Here is an 18,415-nt window from a genome sequence, read left to right as displayed (position 1 = left end):
TACCTCAGGTCAATTTTATCAACTTTTATTCTTGCTGAACCTTTCCTGTATACCTGCTGGGATCTCAGACTCACCTGGACGGGGTGTCTGAGAAGAAGATCTCTGTATGGCATTCTGGATTCCCCCTGGTTGGCTGATGATGAAGACCACAGCTCTATCCCAGTCAAGAAAACAGGAAGGAGTGAAGCACTGGTCCCCTAACCATCCCTAGGTCTCCACAAGAAACCATCATGTCCTGTCCAGACTATAATTGTGCAGAGGGAGAGCATCAGAGGATCTATTTATAGCTCCCTTTCTCTGCTCATTAGGTACATCTCCTCTTGTTTCTGCAATCCCTGTGCACCTGATTTCCCTCTGGGACATTGGTCAGAGCAGAAAAGATAATTGTCCTGCTTGTTCTCTGTTCCCAAGAGAGAAGGTTAGAAATCAGGGGGATCCAGTCATTATTGTTCCTTCTTCATGAAGCCTCCTGCCTCCCAGAAGTCTAACCTCCACAGCACTTTTGCCCAATCCTTAGTTAACAATTTACCCCAAAGTCCAAGATACCTGACTTTGCTACATTACTTGGAACTCCAAAGTCCTGGCTTATGAGGGAAAAGAATTCCTGATGTCTTCAGAATTTTTTTCCCTTTCATCAAGCAAGAAAATTGTGTTTACTTATTAAAAAAACATGAGAAGTTTCTACAACTCTTAGCTTCATTTCTCTGAAGCACTTTGGAGGTTCTTGCTGAGATCACAAATTAAGCATTGTCATTTCCTCTTTCCTTTATGAAACACTTGGTAGGTCTAATAGGTACATTTAGATGTTTTATGGCACCATGGACTGAATCTATTATAGTTTCATTTACATTTTACAGGTGTCCATTATAACTCATTTCTATTAGGGATTCATTTTACCTTTGTAAATGTGGCTCAAAATGCTAATCCATCTGCCCTGAGTTGAGCTTTGGTGGGAACTCCATCAAGACGTTCTCAGTTCTGCTCCATGTCAGTGAACTCCACCATGGGTAATTATGCCTTCAGGAGACTCTTGCCAATGTCTGGAGAAACTTTGGATTGTAACAGCTTGGGAGTTGGTACTGAACCTAGCAGGCTGAAGCCTGGAATGTTGTTTGACATCCTATAAGAGACAGGACACCACACCACAAGGTATAGCACAAATGTCCACAGGGGAGGGTTTGAGGACAGCAGACCAAAACTTCTCCAGCTTCAATGTGAATGTGAATTGCTCCAGAGTCTTGCTCAAAGTCATACTGTGGTTTGTGATTTGGCAGGTCTAGGGTCACCCAGAGACTCTGCATTTGTTAATAGCCCTCAATGTTGATGCTGCCTCTACTAGATTGTACATCATGCTTGGAGCATGGAGGGTATGATGTGGAATAAGAGTCAGGTTTAGGCATTTTGAGGACTTCGCCACTGAGAATTACCTCCACAATCTTAGTTCTGATTTTAGGTGGTCCAATGTGGACTTAGCAGCTCAGCTTCTGCCTAAAAACGTTGACACTGGTTTCCTCAATATTCCCTTCACAACAGGAAATCAAATTTACTGACTTTGTCTCCTTATATATAAACTTGGTAGATTCCCCTTTTTTTCATATAGTTTTGGTGTGAACTGGTTCATAAGTTGAAGCTCACAGGAAATTACCTGCCCAGGGCAGGTGCCCCACAGATAGCAGCTATTGTGACCATCACCTTGCTACTCATTGGCTCAGGTCACTGTGATGTCACAAGGGTTTCCTGGTACAGGCGTGAGTCCAGCATTGAGATGCTCCTGGGAGACAGGGAGGGGTGGTGCAAGGGAAAGCGTCCTAGGACCCAGGCAGGCAGCTCAAGCGAGGTCTGAGTCCACCGCCTTATTCTGTGTTAGATTCACAGGCGCCATCTCTGACTCACTCATGGTGGCTCCAAGTAGGCCCAGGAAGGATTGTTAGATTCTTTTCTACTATTTTACACTCTTAGCAAATCAATGCAGCTGATGGTTCTTGATGCAAGGTTCTTGATGCATTAAGTAATTTCTCCCTCTTTTCTCATCTTCCTTGTTGCAAATCCAAAACACACAATTAGTAAACATTTGATGCTTGAAGGAGTGTGAAATGCCTCACCTGTTTTCCATTTCACAGTTGGTTGTCACTCTTGTGTTGTCTACAGGAAGACTGCACCACCCCACCCACTACCTGGGTCTAGACAGTGCCTCACATGGTAGGATCACGTGTCCCTTCTTTGTGCTTTTTGAGTTGGACAACATGATGATCGACTTGGGATATGAAATTTATTGCCTGGAGGGATTCCTGAAAAACTGGTAGACCATCACTTCTGACTGTGACTGGGAGGGTGTTTCCAGAGAAGAGCTATGTGGGGGTCAGTGAGTGGGTGAGGACCACCCACCCTGAATGTGTGTAGTGAGGGAAATCTCCATTGTTAAGGGGGTGGATGTGACAGGGAGAACAAGGGGAAACTCTCGCTGGGTTTCCCTTCTTGAGCAGGGCACGGTCTCTCCTGCTGCTACCCTTGGATGTCAGACTCTAATTTTCAATCTTTGGACTGTGGGACCTGCACCATCAGCCCTCAGGGGTCTTGTAGCCTTTATTTGGACCAGGGGCTGCACCCTTGACCTCCATGGCTCTGCAGCTTTCACCTTCTAGATAGAGTCACAAGATTGGCTTTTCTGGCCCCTGATTATAGAGAGTTTTCATTATGAAAATACTCAGCCTTTGTGATTGTGTGAGTCGATCTTCTATTTCTATCTGTATCTCTGTCATCCTATGAGTCTCTTTATTTACCTTCTGGACAACGCTGGACTAATAAAACAAATGACCTGCTTTATTTGATGGGACATGTGCCAATATAATGTGCTTTGGATTCAGAAGAAGTTGCAAGAGGCTTATGAGATTCTACTGCTTCTCCTTTCTTCCCTTGTTAGGAGAATGGGCACCTCTCACATAAGGTCTGTTCCTGTGGCCACATTCCCACACTGTTGCCACCTGTGGAGCACAGGGTACAGGACAGAGCAATGTTCCTTGAAGCCCACATGCAATGTCACTGGGACGCATCTTTCTTCATATGAAAGCATGGGAATTTGAGGCACTGTTTGTTATGAAACCAAACATGAACAAAACCTCCATTTTATTGTGTTGAAAAATATTGAATTGTTAACTACTAGCCAGATGGACACTGCAGTTACAAGCTTGTTCAAGTCTGCATCCCTGGGAGGCATGCAAATAGGAATTAAACACTGACTGGCAGATGGGTAGAGGAGGTGCCAAAATAGAAAGAAATAAGTTCAAGTTTCCTACAGCACAGTCTGGTGTCTGTGGTCCTAGATAACCTATCATATATTTTATGAACAACTAGAATAGAGCAGCATGGAGGCCCAAATGCATGTTAACTACCCTGATTTGATCATTACATAATAAATGCATGTATTGAAATATCATTATACCTAATAAATATGCTCAACTTTAATATTTTAATCAAAAAATTAAAATATTGAAGGATATTAAAATGTTAAATGCTCTGAATTGATGGGTATGTATTACATATATGTACTGAATTTCACACTATCACATAAATTTGTACAATTAAAAATCATAATTTATAAAAAAATTAAAGCTTGAGTCTTATATTTTTAATGCTATTCATGGTCAGAGTCTTCTGTTCCCCGATGATTGATATAAAACCCCATAAAATCATAATCATACTAATTATTTGTGTTACCAATCAGTTGAGAGTTTTGTTGCTCAATTTGCATATAAATCACAGATATGCAAAGTAGAGCTCCCTTGGTGTTAACAGCTCTGAGGTTTGACTACCTGCAGCTCTCAGGTACTAGTATTAGCAACTCCCCTCACTGCTCCCTAGTGGACAAAGGTAGCAGATCCTGGCAGTTCTGTGAAGCTGTACATCACTCACTGGCTACTACTCACTGCTCTCAGTGTTACTAGCTCCAGCTGCTGGCTACCTGGAGTTCCAGCAAGCTTTAGTGTTACTTGATCTTAGAGCAACCTGTTTTTCTTACTCTACTTCAGACAGATAAAATTATTAGGAAAAACAAAACCATCTGAAAGAAGCTCTATTAGAACCCATGCTGCAGCATAAGGGGAAGGAACACATGGATTGACCCCAAAATGCTAGAGGAAGGTCAGTTTTATAGATAAAATGGTCAGGCTCATGCATAGGCACAGTGTCCAGCTGGCTCAACCCAGATTTTCTGCTCATGGGTAGGGAAGGCAGTTCTCATGGATTGGAGTGGGGAGATGTGAAGCAGCTGCAGAGGGGAGGAGTCATCCAGAGAGGCTGTAGAGAGAGACATCTGAGAGGGTCAGTTGTGGGACATCCCAAGCTGCCCTAGTCTGTTGGGGTGTTGTGGGATGTCACATGTAGCCACAGGGTGTCACGAAGACAGTCTGAACAGAAGTGGCAGCTCAGCTGGGCTCCAGGGTCAGTTGCACCAGAGCAGCCAGATGTGTGTGTGTGTGTGTGTGTGTGTGTGTGTGTGTGTGTGTGTGTAGGGTCTGGCATATTATCAGCAAAGCAATAATGTATATGTAAAATGAAGGATCACAGAAAGAGCAGAAATACACCTTCTCAGGGAAGGTTGGTGATTTCTCTTCTGGCTCATATATACAGCTGCTCCTCCCATTAACCATCATAAATTGCAAATATCATAGGTGTTATGGTTTGGATGTGAGGTGTCTCCCAAAAGCTCACCTGTGAGACAGTGCAAGAAGAGTCAGAGGAGAAATGATTGGGTTGTAAGAGAAGAAATGTTTGGATTGTAACCCAATCCGTGATTTAATCCCTTGATAGGGATTAACTGAGTGGTAACTGAAGTGATGGGGTGTGGATGGAGGAGGTGGAATTTGGGGGCATGGCTTTGGGTATATATTTGTATCTGAGGAGTGGAGCTCTGCCTCCTGATCACCATGTGAGCTCCTTCCCTCTGCCACATGCTCCATGATGATGTTCAGCCTCACCTCCAGGGACAAGGTATGGAGCTGGCCTTCTATGACCAAGACCTCTGAAATCGTGAGCCCTCAAGTAAATTTTTCTTTCTCTACAATTGTCCTGGTGAGGTCCTTTAGTCAGAGCAGTAAAATAGCTGAGTAAAACAATAAGTCACACATGGATTTACACACCCAACCCACCAGATATCATGGCTGAGTATGCCGTCGGGGATCTGTGTATCTGACTGGGTGCTACTTGGCCCTGGGCCACATACTGCTGGCCTGGGAAAAGGTAAAAATTCAAAATTCAATGAAACATTTCTACTCAATGCCATCACATTCCCATCATCCTTCATTGAAAAGAAAGTCAAGGAACCATCTCTATTACTTTCTGAGCTCAAATGGATCTTGTGATCCAAATTACCGATCCATAGAAAGAAAGATCATTTTACAAAGGGAAAAATTGGACTTCATCAAAATTGTATAAATTTTCCCATAAAAAGGTCCTGCAAATAAAATGGAAAGGTGGCCCTCTTATAAAAACATAGATAAACATATCTGGTAAAGAAATCACATCCTTTTACAAATTAAAAAGAAGAAAAGATAGAAAAAGGCAAAAGACTTAAAGACCACCTTCAAAAATATTTACAGATCTCCACAGCAAAGCAAAGCATCTGCAAGGAAGATCGGCCAGAAAGCTCCAAAATCCAAGGCATGAAGTGCTCTATTTCATCGTCCATGGTCACACTTGCCCAGGCACAGGGTCAGTATTGCCATCAGCAGGACAACAAGTTGTACAGAAGTGCTCTTAGGACCCTCTTCATGTCCCTGTCCCTCAGGCTGTAGTTGAAGGGATTCACCCTGGGTGATCACCATGTCGTCCTGTGCACCATGACCAGGGTGTACAGGGTGGAGGCAGGCACCCCCATCCAGGAGGTGTGTGTCCATGTGGAGCTGAGGTAGACCCCCAGGCAGAGTCTTAGAATAGGGGTACAAGAAATGAGAATCACAGGGGTCATAGATGCTTTATACTTTCTTCCTGCTTATGAGATCCATAGCACAGAAGCCATAATTTGAAAGTAAGTGAAAAGGATTCAGAAAGTGGGGGGAAGCCCCCACGTGCATTACACTATATGACAGGAAGTTATTGTTGAAGGTGTCAGAGCAGGTGAGCATGAGGATGTCAGGGAGTTGACAGAAATAATGCAGGATTTCCACGACTGAGAAGAAAGAGAGCCACAATACACTTCAGCTCCCAGGAAGAGCTCCCAGCACACTGACAACCAGCTAGGAGAAGTAGCTGGGCACAGAGCCTGGGGCTTATGAGGGTGTTGTGTTGCAGGGGGTGCCAGATACCCCGGAAGTGACCACAGGCCATCAGAGTAAGAAGAAAATTGTCCAGCAGTCCAAACACTGTGAAACAGCACATCTGGGTGATGCAGCCTACGTAGGTAATGGCCTTGCTCCGTGTCTGGATGTTCACCAGCATCTTTGAGATAGTGGTGGAGGTGAAGCAGAGGTCAGAAGAGAACAGTTTGGAGAGAAAGAAGTACCTGGGCATGTGCAGGTGGGAGTCTGAGATGGTGGCCAGGTTGATGAGCAGGTTCCTAAAGACAATCACCAGGTACAACGACAGGAACAGTCCAGAAAGAATGGACTGAATCTCTCATTTCTCAGAAAGTCCCTGGAGGAGAAATACTGGAGTCCCTGTGTGGTTTTCTGGTTCCATATAAAGTAAATATCTCCAGGAGAGAGGTAGCAGTCGGGGAAGTGAGCAGTTCACAACCATCTCCAGAACCTGGCTGCCTGGGGCTTGGGCTGAGTGCTCTAGGAAGCATCGGCTTGGTTCCTCCTCTACTGTTGATCAAATTGGGGTTTCTTAATGCCACCAAATTCCCATGTTACAACCACTATCTGGAAAACCCAGACACAAATCTAAATTTGTATCCACAGCTGACTTCATCTATTCAACGGCCCTGACACCTGCTCAGCCAGCCTTGGTCATCTCTCAGATGAGCTTGAATTGATACCCTAATAGTACTAACAATTTTAATAAAAAAATGTTTAAAGTCATGAATCTATAATTTCCATAATGGTTGATAATATCAGATTTTAAATAATGGTTAGTTTTTAGTTAAAAGTATAATGCAAGGAGTAATCAAGGAAGAAAACACATACCAACAAAATATATCTTTCATGAAAGAAAAGACACCACACATTAATAATTTTTAAATCTCACCTATTTGCAGTTTGTAAAAAATATCTGAGAATATATGAAAACAGTTGTCCAATGGAGTTTGTGAATCTATTTTAACATTGAGGCCAAAAATATAGCAGCATAAGAATAAACACCCATTGATTTAATTAATTAGTGCAAGTGGGAAAAAACATGGACCAATTAGCTCTAAAATATAGTCATGAATTTGTCAAGCAGACTATATATGATGACCAGGTAGCTTGCAACCCAAGAAAGCAATGCTCATTTGTCACAAGCCGACGAAGGGTTGTGTGGGGGTCACCACACATAGAAGCCTAGTGGATAGAAATATCTGGGGTCTGGGAACGACCAGTGGACATTTTCTCTGGTCAGTTGCCCAGGGGCAGTGTGAATTTCTATCCTTCTCTGCCGTGTCCCACATAGCACCTGAGATGGAACTGACCTGCCAAGATGCCAATCGACCTGCAGTCAGCAAAACTCTGCCCTTAAAACCTTATCCCTGCCTGTGATAGACCCCCTTAAATAAACCACCAGAGCCATGTTTCCTTTGTCTAGTTCCAACCTCATGTGGACTCGATCTATCAGGGGCTCTGCTTTTTGTAAACACGTTTCTGTCTATTTGTGTTTTGTTCTTCACTAATTATTTTAGATTTTAATTTTCCAGGTGGCTTACACCCTCCTCGGCAGGAAGAAAGACCCCCCAGTAAGATGTTGGCTGTCGCCCTATTACACATTTTATAATGATAATTCAATTATTATGTTATCATAAATAAGTGGTAACAGTACCTAGATATAATAAGGTCATCTTAATAGATGGAAAAGATACTTCATGAAAATAGTTGGGAGAAAACTGTAAATAGGGATGGGGCTGTGGCTTAGTGGGAGAGTGCTTGCCTCACATGTGTGAGGCACTGGATTTGATCCTTAGCACCACATAAAAATAAATAAATAAAATAAAGGTATTGTGTCCATCTACAACTAAATTTTTTTTAAAATTGTAAATAGGCATATATTTCTTAAACATTAGAAAATAGATTCCTTAACTACCAGCCAGTATCTGCCCTGACATGAAATTACTTCGAGAATCTTCATGAAACTCACTGAAGTCAATGTACCTGCCGTTGGCTCTACCAACACTGTTCTGAAACTTTAAGTCAGTGTGACCAAGGAAGCAAGAGCTATCACAGCTTAATGTGGTGGGAAGAAGTGAATTGATCACATTTTCAGACATAAAATTGACAACCTAAATAGTAATCTAAAAAAAAACAAAAAACAACCCAGGGTCAGTGGCACCCACCTACTGAAATACCAGCTACTCAGAGGAAGATTGTTAATTTGAAGTCAGCCTGGGAAACTTGGAGAGACCCTATCTCGAAATAGAAAGGACTGGGTATGTAGCTCAGTGGTAGAGAACTTGCCTAGCATGCATGAGGCCAGAATCATGCAAAAAAAATCCATATTATTGTATTATTTTCTTTCCTATATCCACCAATAGACATATCATAGGAAAAACAACTTATTCAATACAGTTTAGAAATGTAACATACACTGACCAGGATTGGGCTTATTGAGGAAATTATATGAATGTTAAGTCATATTCACAAACACTTCCAAGCTGCAGGAACGGTGCCAATCCTTTCTTCTGAATGACCTCATTTCATCTCCCGGAAACACTTGAGAGAGCTGTCATTCATGCATACTGCAGAAACAACTGTCAGCTTGAATGCTAGTAGAATGTTCGAGTAAATGTCCTATGCTTTTTAGTGTTGAGGTACATTCCTTCTATCTTTCATTTATCTGGTGTTTTAAACATGATTGAATGCTGGATTTTCCCAAAGGCTTTTTCTGCATCTATTGAGGTGGTCATATGATTTTTGTCCTTTATTTATACCAAATGCCTACTGAGCATCTATGTTCAAGTGTGTAGTTGCTGCACCTATGGTGATTCCATCCTGTTATGAGATGAATCTTTCTGTGTCCTCTAAAATTCTTATATTGAGATTCTAAGTCTCCATGGACCCAGTTGGGCACATCCATTTAGCTGGTCTGAATCTCATTTGTATGAATGTAGAATGAGGCTCATAACAGTAGAGAACACCAAGAAGGGGCTTTTATCATACCCATGTCTATAGCAGCATAATAGCCAAACTATGGACCAGCCTAGGTGTCCATCAATGGATGAATGGATAAAGAAGTATGCTATACATGCACAATGGAATTTTATTCAGCCATAAAAAATGAAATTATGGCATTTGCAGGAAATTGGATGGAGCTGGAGATCATCATGTTAAATGAAATAAATCAAACTCAGAAGGTTAAAGTGTGTTTCTCTCATATGCATAAGTTAGGAAAAAGGAAAAGCAAGGTGAGGTGGAACTCCTAAAAATCAAAGAGATACCAGTAGAAAGGGGTGGGAGGAGGGAGTGTGGGGGGAAGTGCTGGGAGTGATATTGGTCAAATGACATTGTTATATTGTGTGTGTATGTGCAAATATGTATCCCATCATCATGCACAACTATAATGCATCAATACAATGTGGAAAGAAGAAAGGACTTTTATAAAAACAAAACAAGAAAAAATTTAAAAGTTACTAATCTCAGGAAATGTGCACAAAAAGATCTAAATGTATCTCTTTGAATTATTGAAAGGTGAGTGGTTTATAAATGCAAGACTCAATACCACTTCTTAACTTCTGTTGTAAATATAGCATGAACCCACGGGTTGTAGTGCTCATGGTCTTATATCAAGAGACCACAGCCCCCTCATTAAGGAGAGGAGTAGTCAATTTTTCTGGAGATGTCAGGGGTTTATCCCTAGCACAAGTCAAAGCTTTTGCGACCCAGGGGAACTGCTCAAGACAGGATCATGCATTTTAGATCTTGGACAAGACTTTCAGTCAGGCTTGGGACTCGTGTTAATAGGTTAGATCTCTAAAAGAAAAAAATTATAAAGGAAAAATAAACATTTATTCCCCTGATATTAAACTTGTACCTTGGGCACAGAGACTCATCAAGAACAAATTCCCTTTGGTGCAGAGCAAGGTCTCAGTGGGAAACCATGTCTCAGGCTTGGAATAACAAGAGGGAGAGGGCCCAATGAGCAGACACACACAGCTAAAGCTACTCCCTGCTGGCCTCTTCTGTGTGCTCTGCGTTGATTTGGATGGGCCTTGGCTGTTTGCTTTGAGTCCTGCATCTGGCTGGGGGATGATTCTCTACCCCTTCCTGCTGTCTTGCCTGGCAACACAGTCTCAGGCTGCATCATCAAAGAGAGGATTTGGATTCCACATTGAGACCTTCCACTCAGAAGACCCATCCAGGTGAGTCTGAGGGGGTGGTGGATGCTGCAGGAAAGCTTCTCAGAGGACAGAAGCCAAGGACATTTCCCTAAGGTCATCTGAGAGCCACTGCAGCCCCACCCAGAGATGAGAGGTGGCTGTGGTTTTTTGTTGGTTTGCTTGGGGGAACCCTGACTCAACAGTGCCTGAGTCACCCTGACCTTAGAATGAGGTCCTGGAATCTCAGCTAGAATTGGGATGAGAGGCTTGAAGCAGTTTCCAAATAAGACCATGTGTCCAAGGACTTTTGTAATTAATTTGGTGGCAATCAGAATGAGAACCTTATCTGTGGAGGGATGAATAGGAGAGGACATTTCTTGTTTCCAAGATGGAGCATCAATTTGATTGGCTTATTATTATCATGAACCTATTTTTCTATTGTTATCAATATTTCAGTGGATTTTTCCAGTTCTTTGTTTCTCTACTGACTTTAGAGTGGTAAGTTTTAGCCATTAAGTGTTTCAAATATTAGCTAAGTATGGTGGCACATGCCTGTAACCCCCGCTGCTCAGGAGGCTGAGCCAGGAGGACGAAAAATTCGATGCCAGTGTCGGCAAGTTGGTGAAACCCTGTCTCAAAATAAAAAATAAAAAAAATGACTGGGACTGTATTTCAGTAGTAAAGAGAGACTGGGTTCAATCTCCTGTAATCCCCCCAAAAAAGTCTCTAATTTTTTTAGTGAAGTACATCTCTCTTATTATTTCTGAATTTCTTGCCTTACTTAACATTTCTTTTCACTTCTGAACTTTATATGTAATTTTCCTGATCTCCTCTAAAATGTGTTTATTACTTTCATACTGTGATCTTCACTTCCTTTGAACTAGGAGACCAACTTCATTTTCCTAAAGATATCTAATAACACCAGTTTTATTTAAGTATTCAAACTTTTCCAACAAAACTGAATTATAACCTTGTCATAGTTTCTGTGTTCATATGGACTGAGGCAGAATTTCTGATCCATTCCACACATGAGCATCTCTCTGTGCCACCACTTTCAAGGACCATTCTGAATTATGCCCAAGTTTGTGCCAACTTAGTTATTGATTCATCAGGAAAGCATTAAATCTTGGTATTATATATCTTCTTTTATTTAGTGCTTGATGCTGCATTCAGTTTTGTTTATTGCATTTATCTTGAGGTCCTCAGCTTGACCTGGTTCCAGTCCCCCACTATTCCTTTTTGCATCAATTCTCTTTTCTTTAATTTTGTTCTATGTAATGGACACACTTCTATGAAACAGAGAGGTGAATGAAGCAGGCAAAGTCTGCCCTCTTGGATCCTGCCCCATGATGCTGAGGACAGTCAGCACATTGTAATGGCTGTGTGATGAGCTGTGATGTGTTGGGGATGAGTCATGCAAGGGATTTTATTCAGTGTAAAAGGATAAACATCATGGCCTGGGCAGGATTTTATAGAAAAGGGTCTTTGCACCTTTGAGGAAGACCATAACCATGAATGGAGTGTGCCCTTTGAATTTGTTCAAGGAGTTCAAAACAGAAAGCCCAGGAATATAACAGAAGGCAAACCTCACAAGAAAATGAGGAGAGCATCTGCCTCTGCTGCTGTCCACACAGGAACCAGTTGATATTAATCTTTCTGTGTCCTGCTTATTGAGTAGAATGAGAAATATCAGTTGGTTTTTACTGTGGAATCTAAAAAGTAGATTTCAGAGAAGTAGGAAGTAGATGGTAGTTATCAGAAATAATAATAGGGAAAGTCCTATTAACAGGCACAGCATGGCAGTTACACAGGAGGAAGAAGGTTTGGTTTCTATTGCAGAGCAGTGTGACTAGAGTTAATAATGCACATTTCAAAGTAAATAGAAGGGAGGATTTTGATCATTCTCATCACAACAAAATAATAAATATTACCCCAATTTGATAATTACACAATAAATAAATGCAGAGAGACTTCATGTCATACTCCATAAGTGTATGCAATCATTATGTGTCAATCAAAAATGCAATGCCACATTAAAAAAGCAATCATTGAAATCAATATTGAATGTCACAGAAACAAATCTTCTTCTAATATTTTATATAAAAATACTCATTTTTTTCTTTGTATGCATCTTTTTTGAATTTCTATAGTATTTTTCCCTTCACACATTTTTTTCCTATGTGAATATTTCATCTGAGTTGGGTGTGGTGGCCCATGCCTGTGATTTCAGTGGCTCAGGAGGCTGAGGCAGGAGGATCTCAAGTTCAAAGCCAGCATCAGCAAAAGCAAGGCACTAAGCAACTCAGTGAGACCCTGTCTCTAAATAAAATACAAAATAGGGCAGGGGGTGTGGCTCAGTGGTCAAGTGCCCATGAGTTCAATCCCCAATACCACTTCCCCAAAAAAATTCCATCTCTAAGTGTCTTTGACCAAATAATCATTATTATCACCTTTGACTTTGAGATATTTTGCCTTGCTATTTTGTGCATTTTTCCTAGTCCACAATGGATATAACCACAGTTGAACGCTGCCAGAAATAGGGGCCATTTTCTTCCATACAGTCTCTTGGGGACTGAGCTCATCAGTGTTTTCCCCCTCAAGGTCTTTTAATTTCTCTCCATGTTGAGCAGATTTCTTATATTCCTTTAACCACAGGGTAGAAAATGGCTATGCCAAAAGGACCCTCCAGGTCCCGTGTCTATGGGAGATTTTCAAACTGGGATTTTGGGGTACCACTTTTTTCTTGTCGTTATTGTTATTTCCTTTTCTAAATGTTTTCATGGGTGCATTGTAGTTAGGCATAATATCTGGGTCATTTTGAAGGAGCCACACATGCATGGGATAGAATTTGCTCCATGTTGGTCCCTGGTCCTTCATCTTTCCCTTCCCCATGCCCCTTTCTCACTGTACTCGTTCTCCTTCTGTTTACTTATTGTCCTTTTAATTGGTGCTTTGTAGATACACATAAAGGTGGAGCTGGGCACCATCTTTTACCTCGCTTTGCAGAATGAGGCATTGATTCAGACAGCTCGCCTGGTGTCCATTCCTTCTGAATAGTGACACTGGATGCGAGAAGCAGATGGCATTCACACAGGGCTGGGAGCTCAGGGCTGGTGGTGTGCTTTTGTGGAGTGTGTGTTTTGTGTGTGTCTGCCTATAAAGGTGAGAGCAGGTTTTAGAAAAGGGGGACCTGGATTCAATACATTCCCAAAGTCACTTTATACTCCAGAGGTCAGAACATCAGGCACCAGATGGAAACAAACCAGGATTACATTTCAATCCACACAGGCACCTTGTCAATCAACTTAATAAAAGGCCAAGGCAGGAACACCTGGACAGAAGCTCTTGGCGTCTTAAACCTGCAGCAAGTGGGAGGCTGCTTTGTTCTTCATTCTTCTCTGATACACAGCTCATGTCACCCTCTCCTCTCCTTGCTCTTGGGGACTTTGAACATTTTTATCAGGCACCTTCCTCAGGACCTTTGCACTGGCCATACCTCCAGCCAGGCACACACTTCTGCAGATGGTGGCTCCCATCCTGTCTTCCTGGAGGTCTCTTTTCAAATGCCACTTATTGGCCTCTCTTGCCTGGACACCTGTACAAAATTAGACTCCCTCTCAATCTTCTCATTTATAGCTGCTTTTTTCTCTTAATAGTAACTGTCACCATTTGGCTTGCCACATGATGATTTTTTTTCACCTCCTTATATGTGCTTGCATTATTTCTTCATCATTAGAGATTAGGAATACCTGCTTTCTTAGCCCTGATCCATCATTGCCTAGATTTTTCCTGGAGCATGATCATCACTGAATTAAATTCCTTAAATGCATAAAGTAAATTCAAATTTTTGAATACATAATCTATTGGGAAAGGGTGAGGGTGGGACTGGGATTCCAAATGAAAGACGGAAAAGGGATCCTCAAAGGGGAGCAGATTCATACACAAAACTTAGGAACTGTGTCTTGAGTGTGAAATGGAAATGGTAGTATGTGTGTCAAGTTACATTTTCTTTTTACTCTCTCTTTTTTAGTTACAACAACCACATGGGGACAGAGAATGAGACACGGATTTCAGAATTTCTACTTCTGGGAATTTCAGAGGAATCCAGATGGCAACCCTTCCTCTTTGGGCTTTTCCTGTCCATGTACCTGGTGACTGTGCTGGGGAACCTGCTCATAATCTTGGCCACCACCTCAGACTCCCACCTGCACACACCCATGTACTTCTTCCTCTCCAACCTGTCCTTTGTAGATATCTGCTTCACCTCTACCACCATCCCCAACATGCTGGTGAACATCCAGACACAGAGCAAGGCCATAACATATGAGGGATGCATCATGCAGATATATTTTTTCATACTCTTTGGAGTTTTGGACAATTTCCTTCTAACTGTGATGGCTTATGACCGCTTTGTAGCTATCTGTCACCCTCTGCACTACACGGTCATCATGAACCGCCGACTCTGTGTGTCCCTGGTACTGGCATCCTGGATCACAAGTGCCCTGAATTCCCTGCTGCAAAGCTTAATGGTGTTGCGACTGTCCTTCTGCACAGACTTGGAAATCCCCCACTTCTTCTGTGAACTGAATCAAGTGGTTCTGCTTGCCTGTTCTGACACTTTTCCTAATGACATGGTGATGTATTTTGCAGCAGGACTGCTGTTCTGTGGCCCCCTTGCTGGCATCCTGTACTCCTACTCAAAAATAGTCTCCTCCATCCGTGCCATCTCATCAGCTCAGGGCAAGTACAAAGCCTTCTCTACCTGTGTGTCTCACCTCTCCGTGGTCTCCTTATTCTATTGCACATGCCTAGGAGTCTACTTTAGCTCATCTGCTACACACAACTCACACTCCAGTGCAACAGCCTCTGTGATGTACACTGTGGTCACCCCCATGCTGAACCCCTTCATCTACAGTCTGAGGAACAAGGACATCACGGGAGCTCTGAGGAGACTGTTTGTTGGCAAGCTGTAGAGGCGATGATTTTTCAGGAAGTGCCTGGGGTCCTACTGCTCTCACCTGCAGAGCCAGAAATCACAGTCCTTTAATCAGATCCTAACGTAGAATGTGCTCTTTCATTCATTTGCTGTAGTTTTTATTCTTTCACTTCAACTTCTTTGTTGAATGTAGGCAACCTCATTAATGAGTTTTCTACTCTGTTAGCCAATGTTTTTCTCTTTCTCCTCTTCCCAGTGTTCTTCTAGATCTCAGATCAGGTGTGGTTTAGAGATTCCCATCAGTCCCACAGAAAGAAGATGCACTAATCCTGGAATGAACTGCACTTGCAGCTGGATCATGTGTCATTTTATTATAGAAAAAAAACTCTGAGACCACAATTCGTCAATGTTTTGTTTTTTCTTGCTGTCTACAAAGCTGCCTTACTTGGTCTGTGTTACAATATCAACTTCAACATACCAGTGATTTTATAGTTCATCGTGGGAGATTATATTCACAGGTATATGATGCTCTTATTCAGCACAGTTTTCAAAACATGGTATATTTCATGGTCAAGAGTAATAATGAAAAACTGCAATTGAATACACATTAAACATGTGTGATGTTACATGTTTATATTAAACACACCAAGAAGGACAAATCACACACATCAATGACTTAGTGTGATCTTAGAGTCAGAGGAACTTATGTTTTCAAGTTTCAATCAGACGTTGAATTTTCAGCCATACCTCTTGGATAGGTCAATTTTTGATAATGTACATCTACTCATTGAAATGTGAAATCTTGATGTCTATGCACAAAGGAATTTATTCAGTGCCTGAAGGATTCAGCATCAAGTTCTTACTATTCAGGACATAATCTTGCTCTTCTTGTTTAAAAATTCCTGGTGCTGACGAAAATCATGACTCCTCCCCTTGACATTAACAAAATACCTCACCCGTGACATTCTTTTTTTTTTTTTTTTTGTAGACATTAATGAGCAGGTGAGTGAATTGTGTGAACATTTACTCTAATTTTATTTTCATTTCATCTTTTATGTTCTAAACTTTCTTCAGTGCTTATGAGCAATGGATGACTTCAGTAAGAACTTGAATCCTGCCTGTAGAGCCACAACCAGGGTGGCCAAACTCACAATTCTGGTGAGGAGTGATGGTGGATTAGAAAATAAAGACTCACAGGGATTGTGAAGATAGTTGGGATAAGGTGGAGTGCTGCTCTCTGATGGAGAAGGAGATCTAAAGAGCTATGCCAGCAGTCTTTATTATATGTGCATCATTACCAGGTTAAAGACTATGAAAACATTATTCTTTGTACTGAGAAAGTTACAGAACTAGAAATATCTATGCAGCTTTCCCAAGTTGCAATCCATAGTTGCAATGTAAGGAGTTTTGTGCAGCACTCAAGGAGGTCCATTGTTTAAAGTTACTGTTAAGCAGGCCAGCAGAGCTGGGGAAACATTGTGGTCATCTAGCATGAGAATTCCTCTTTCCCCCGAAGCTATGCTCCTGAGATCAAGGTCGAAGCTCATAAGACTCTTCCTCAAAGTCTCCTCATGCAGGGTATTACCACAGCAGCTAGGTAATATCTAGACATTAACAAAATACCTCACCCGTTACAATTCACAATAGAAATACTCCCAGGCACCAGGAACACTGCAGCCATGAGGTCATCAGAGACCCCAATCTCAGTCACTGCTCTCCATTCTATGGTGCCTTGGCAAGGAGGTTGTGCACGGAGCGGAAGGGATTCCCCTACAATCATGCATGTTCTTCCCATCTCCCCTGCTTACCTGGAATGGAAACTCAACAATGGTCACTTTCTAAAATACCACAGCGAATCACATGTATTTGGTGATATGTATAATATTTATTTCGTAATTAAAATAATAATACTAAGAATACTAGAAAAGAGATTATCAGAGTAGAACAACAGATCAAAGGAAAGGAGAGGGGAGGGAAAAGGAAGGTACTAGGAATGAGATTGAGTGAATCTTGTTACCTGCATATCTGAACATGGAATAATACATCTCACTATCATGTACAACTTTAATAACAAACAAATAAGAGGCATAGATACACAATGGAGTATTATACGGCTTTGAGAAAGAAGAAATTGCCGTCATGTATAACAACATGAAAGGAACTTGAGGACACTGTGCAGAGATATAAGGCAGGCTCAGAAAAATAAACACTGTGTGATGTCACTTATGTGTAGAATCTGAACAAGTCAACCTTGTAGAAAAAGAGCAGAAGGGTGGTTACCAAGGGTGGGAAGGGGGTGTTGGAAGAAAGAGTATGTGTCCAAAGATGCAGAGCTTCAGTTACACTGGAGGAATGTGCTTTAGGGATCTATCACACTGCCTGGTGACCTCAGGTGATGATAATGTATTGCATAGTTTTAAATTACTAGGCAGATTTTTAAATATAGAATTACCTGTGCACCTGGCAACCAGTGAATCAAGAGAAATCCCAAGGGATTATCAGACATAAAGAAGACTGAAATCCTGTCACTGACAGCAAAATGGCTGAGCTAGAGGACGTCAAGGTGATCCAAATGAGACAGAAACAGCAGGGCAGATATCACTACCTCCCTCTCCTGAACAGAAACCCAAACAGAGAGGGACTGGGTGGAGGGGGCTGCCAGGGACTGTGCTGGGTGCTGTGGGAGGCAGGAGAGAGAGTAGAGTGGAGTGGCAGCCGTGACCAGTGCCCCATGCAGGCCTGAGTGTGTAAGGCACTGTGAATCCCATTAGTCTGCACCAGAGATGTGGGCCAATAACAGTGAAAATAACATACAAATAATACAGCGAAACAGAGCTGAACAACATCTCTGGGCTCCCCCTAATGGCAGGGAGGAGGACAATTTTCTGAAGGTATCTGAGAAGTCAACCCAAAGTCCACGCCTTGGAGTTGCAGGGACTTGGTAAACACAGCTTCCTAAATTTCATGAGACAAGCCTTGCTATGGTGCCTGGGCAGGCCCAGAACTCCTGGACTCAAGTGATTATCTCACTCCAGCCTCCT

General features: G+C 42.0%; 1 protein-coding gene across 2 annotated transcripts in view; it reads left to right on the top strand.

Annotated features, from left to right (window-relative positions):
* LOC308644072 (olfactory receptor 7A40-like) overlaps nt 1-15,411 on the top strand; it is a gene marked incomplete at both ends in the record, with an annotated part of 35,734 nt that extends 20,323 nt beyond the window's left edge. Inside the window, one exon of one of the 2 annotated variants that reach the window (XM_081284767.1) lies at nt 14,547-15,411. In XM_081284767.1, coding sequence (XP_081140893.1) covers nt 14,581-15,411 — 831 coding nt within the window. Of the gene's footprint in view, nt 1-14,481 lie in introns of those variants that run through there. The other variant, XM_081284766.1, reaches the window with a different exon arrangement.
* Between the last annotated feature and the right edge of the window lie 3,004 nt (nt 15,412-18,415).

This window comes from Spermophilus citellus (assembly GCF_964194105.1).
Source record: "Spermophilus citellus genome assembly, chromosome: 3".
In the NCBI taxonomy this organism is placed as follows: domain Eukaryota; kingdom Metazoa; phylum Chordata; class Mammalia; order Rodentia; family Sciuridae; genus Spermophilus; species Spermophilus citellus.
This window is presented reverse-complemented; position numbering and strand designations above follow the sequence as displayed.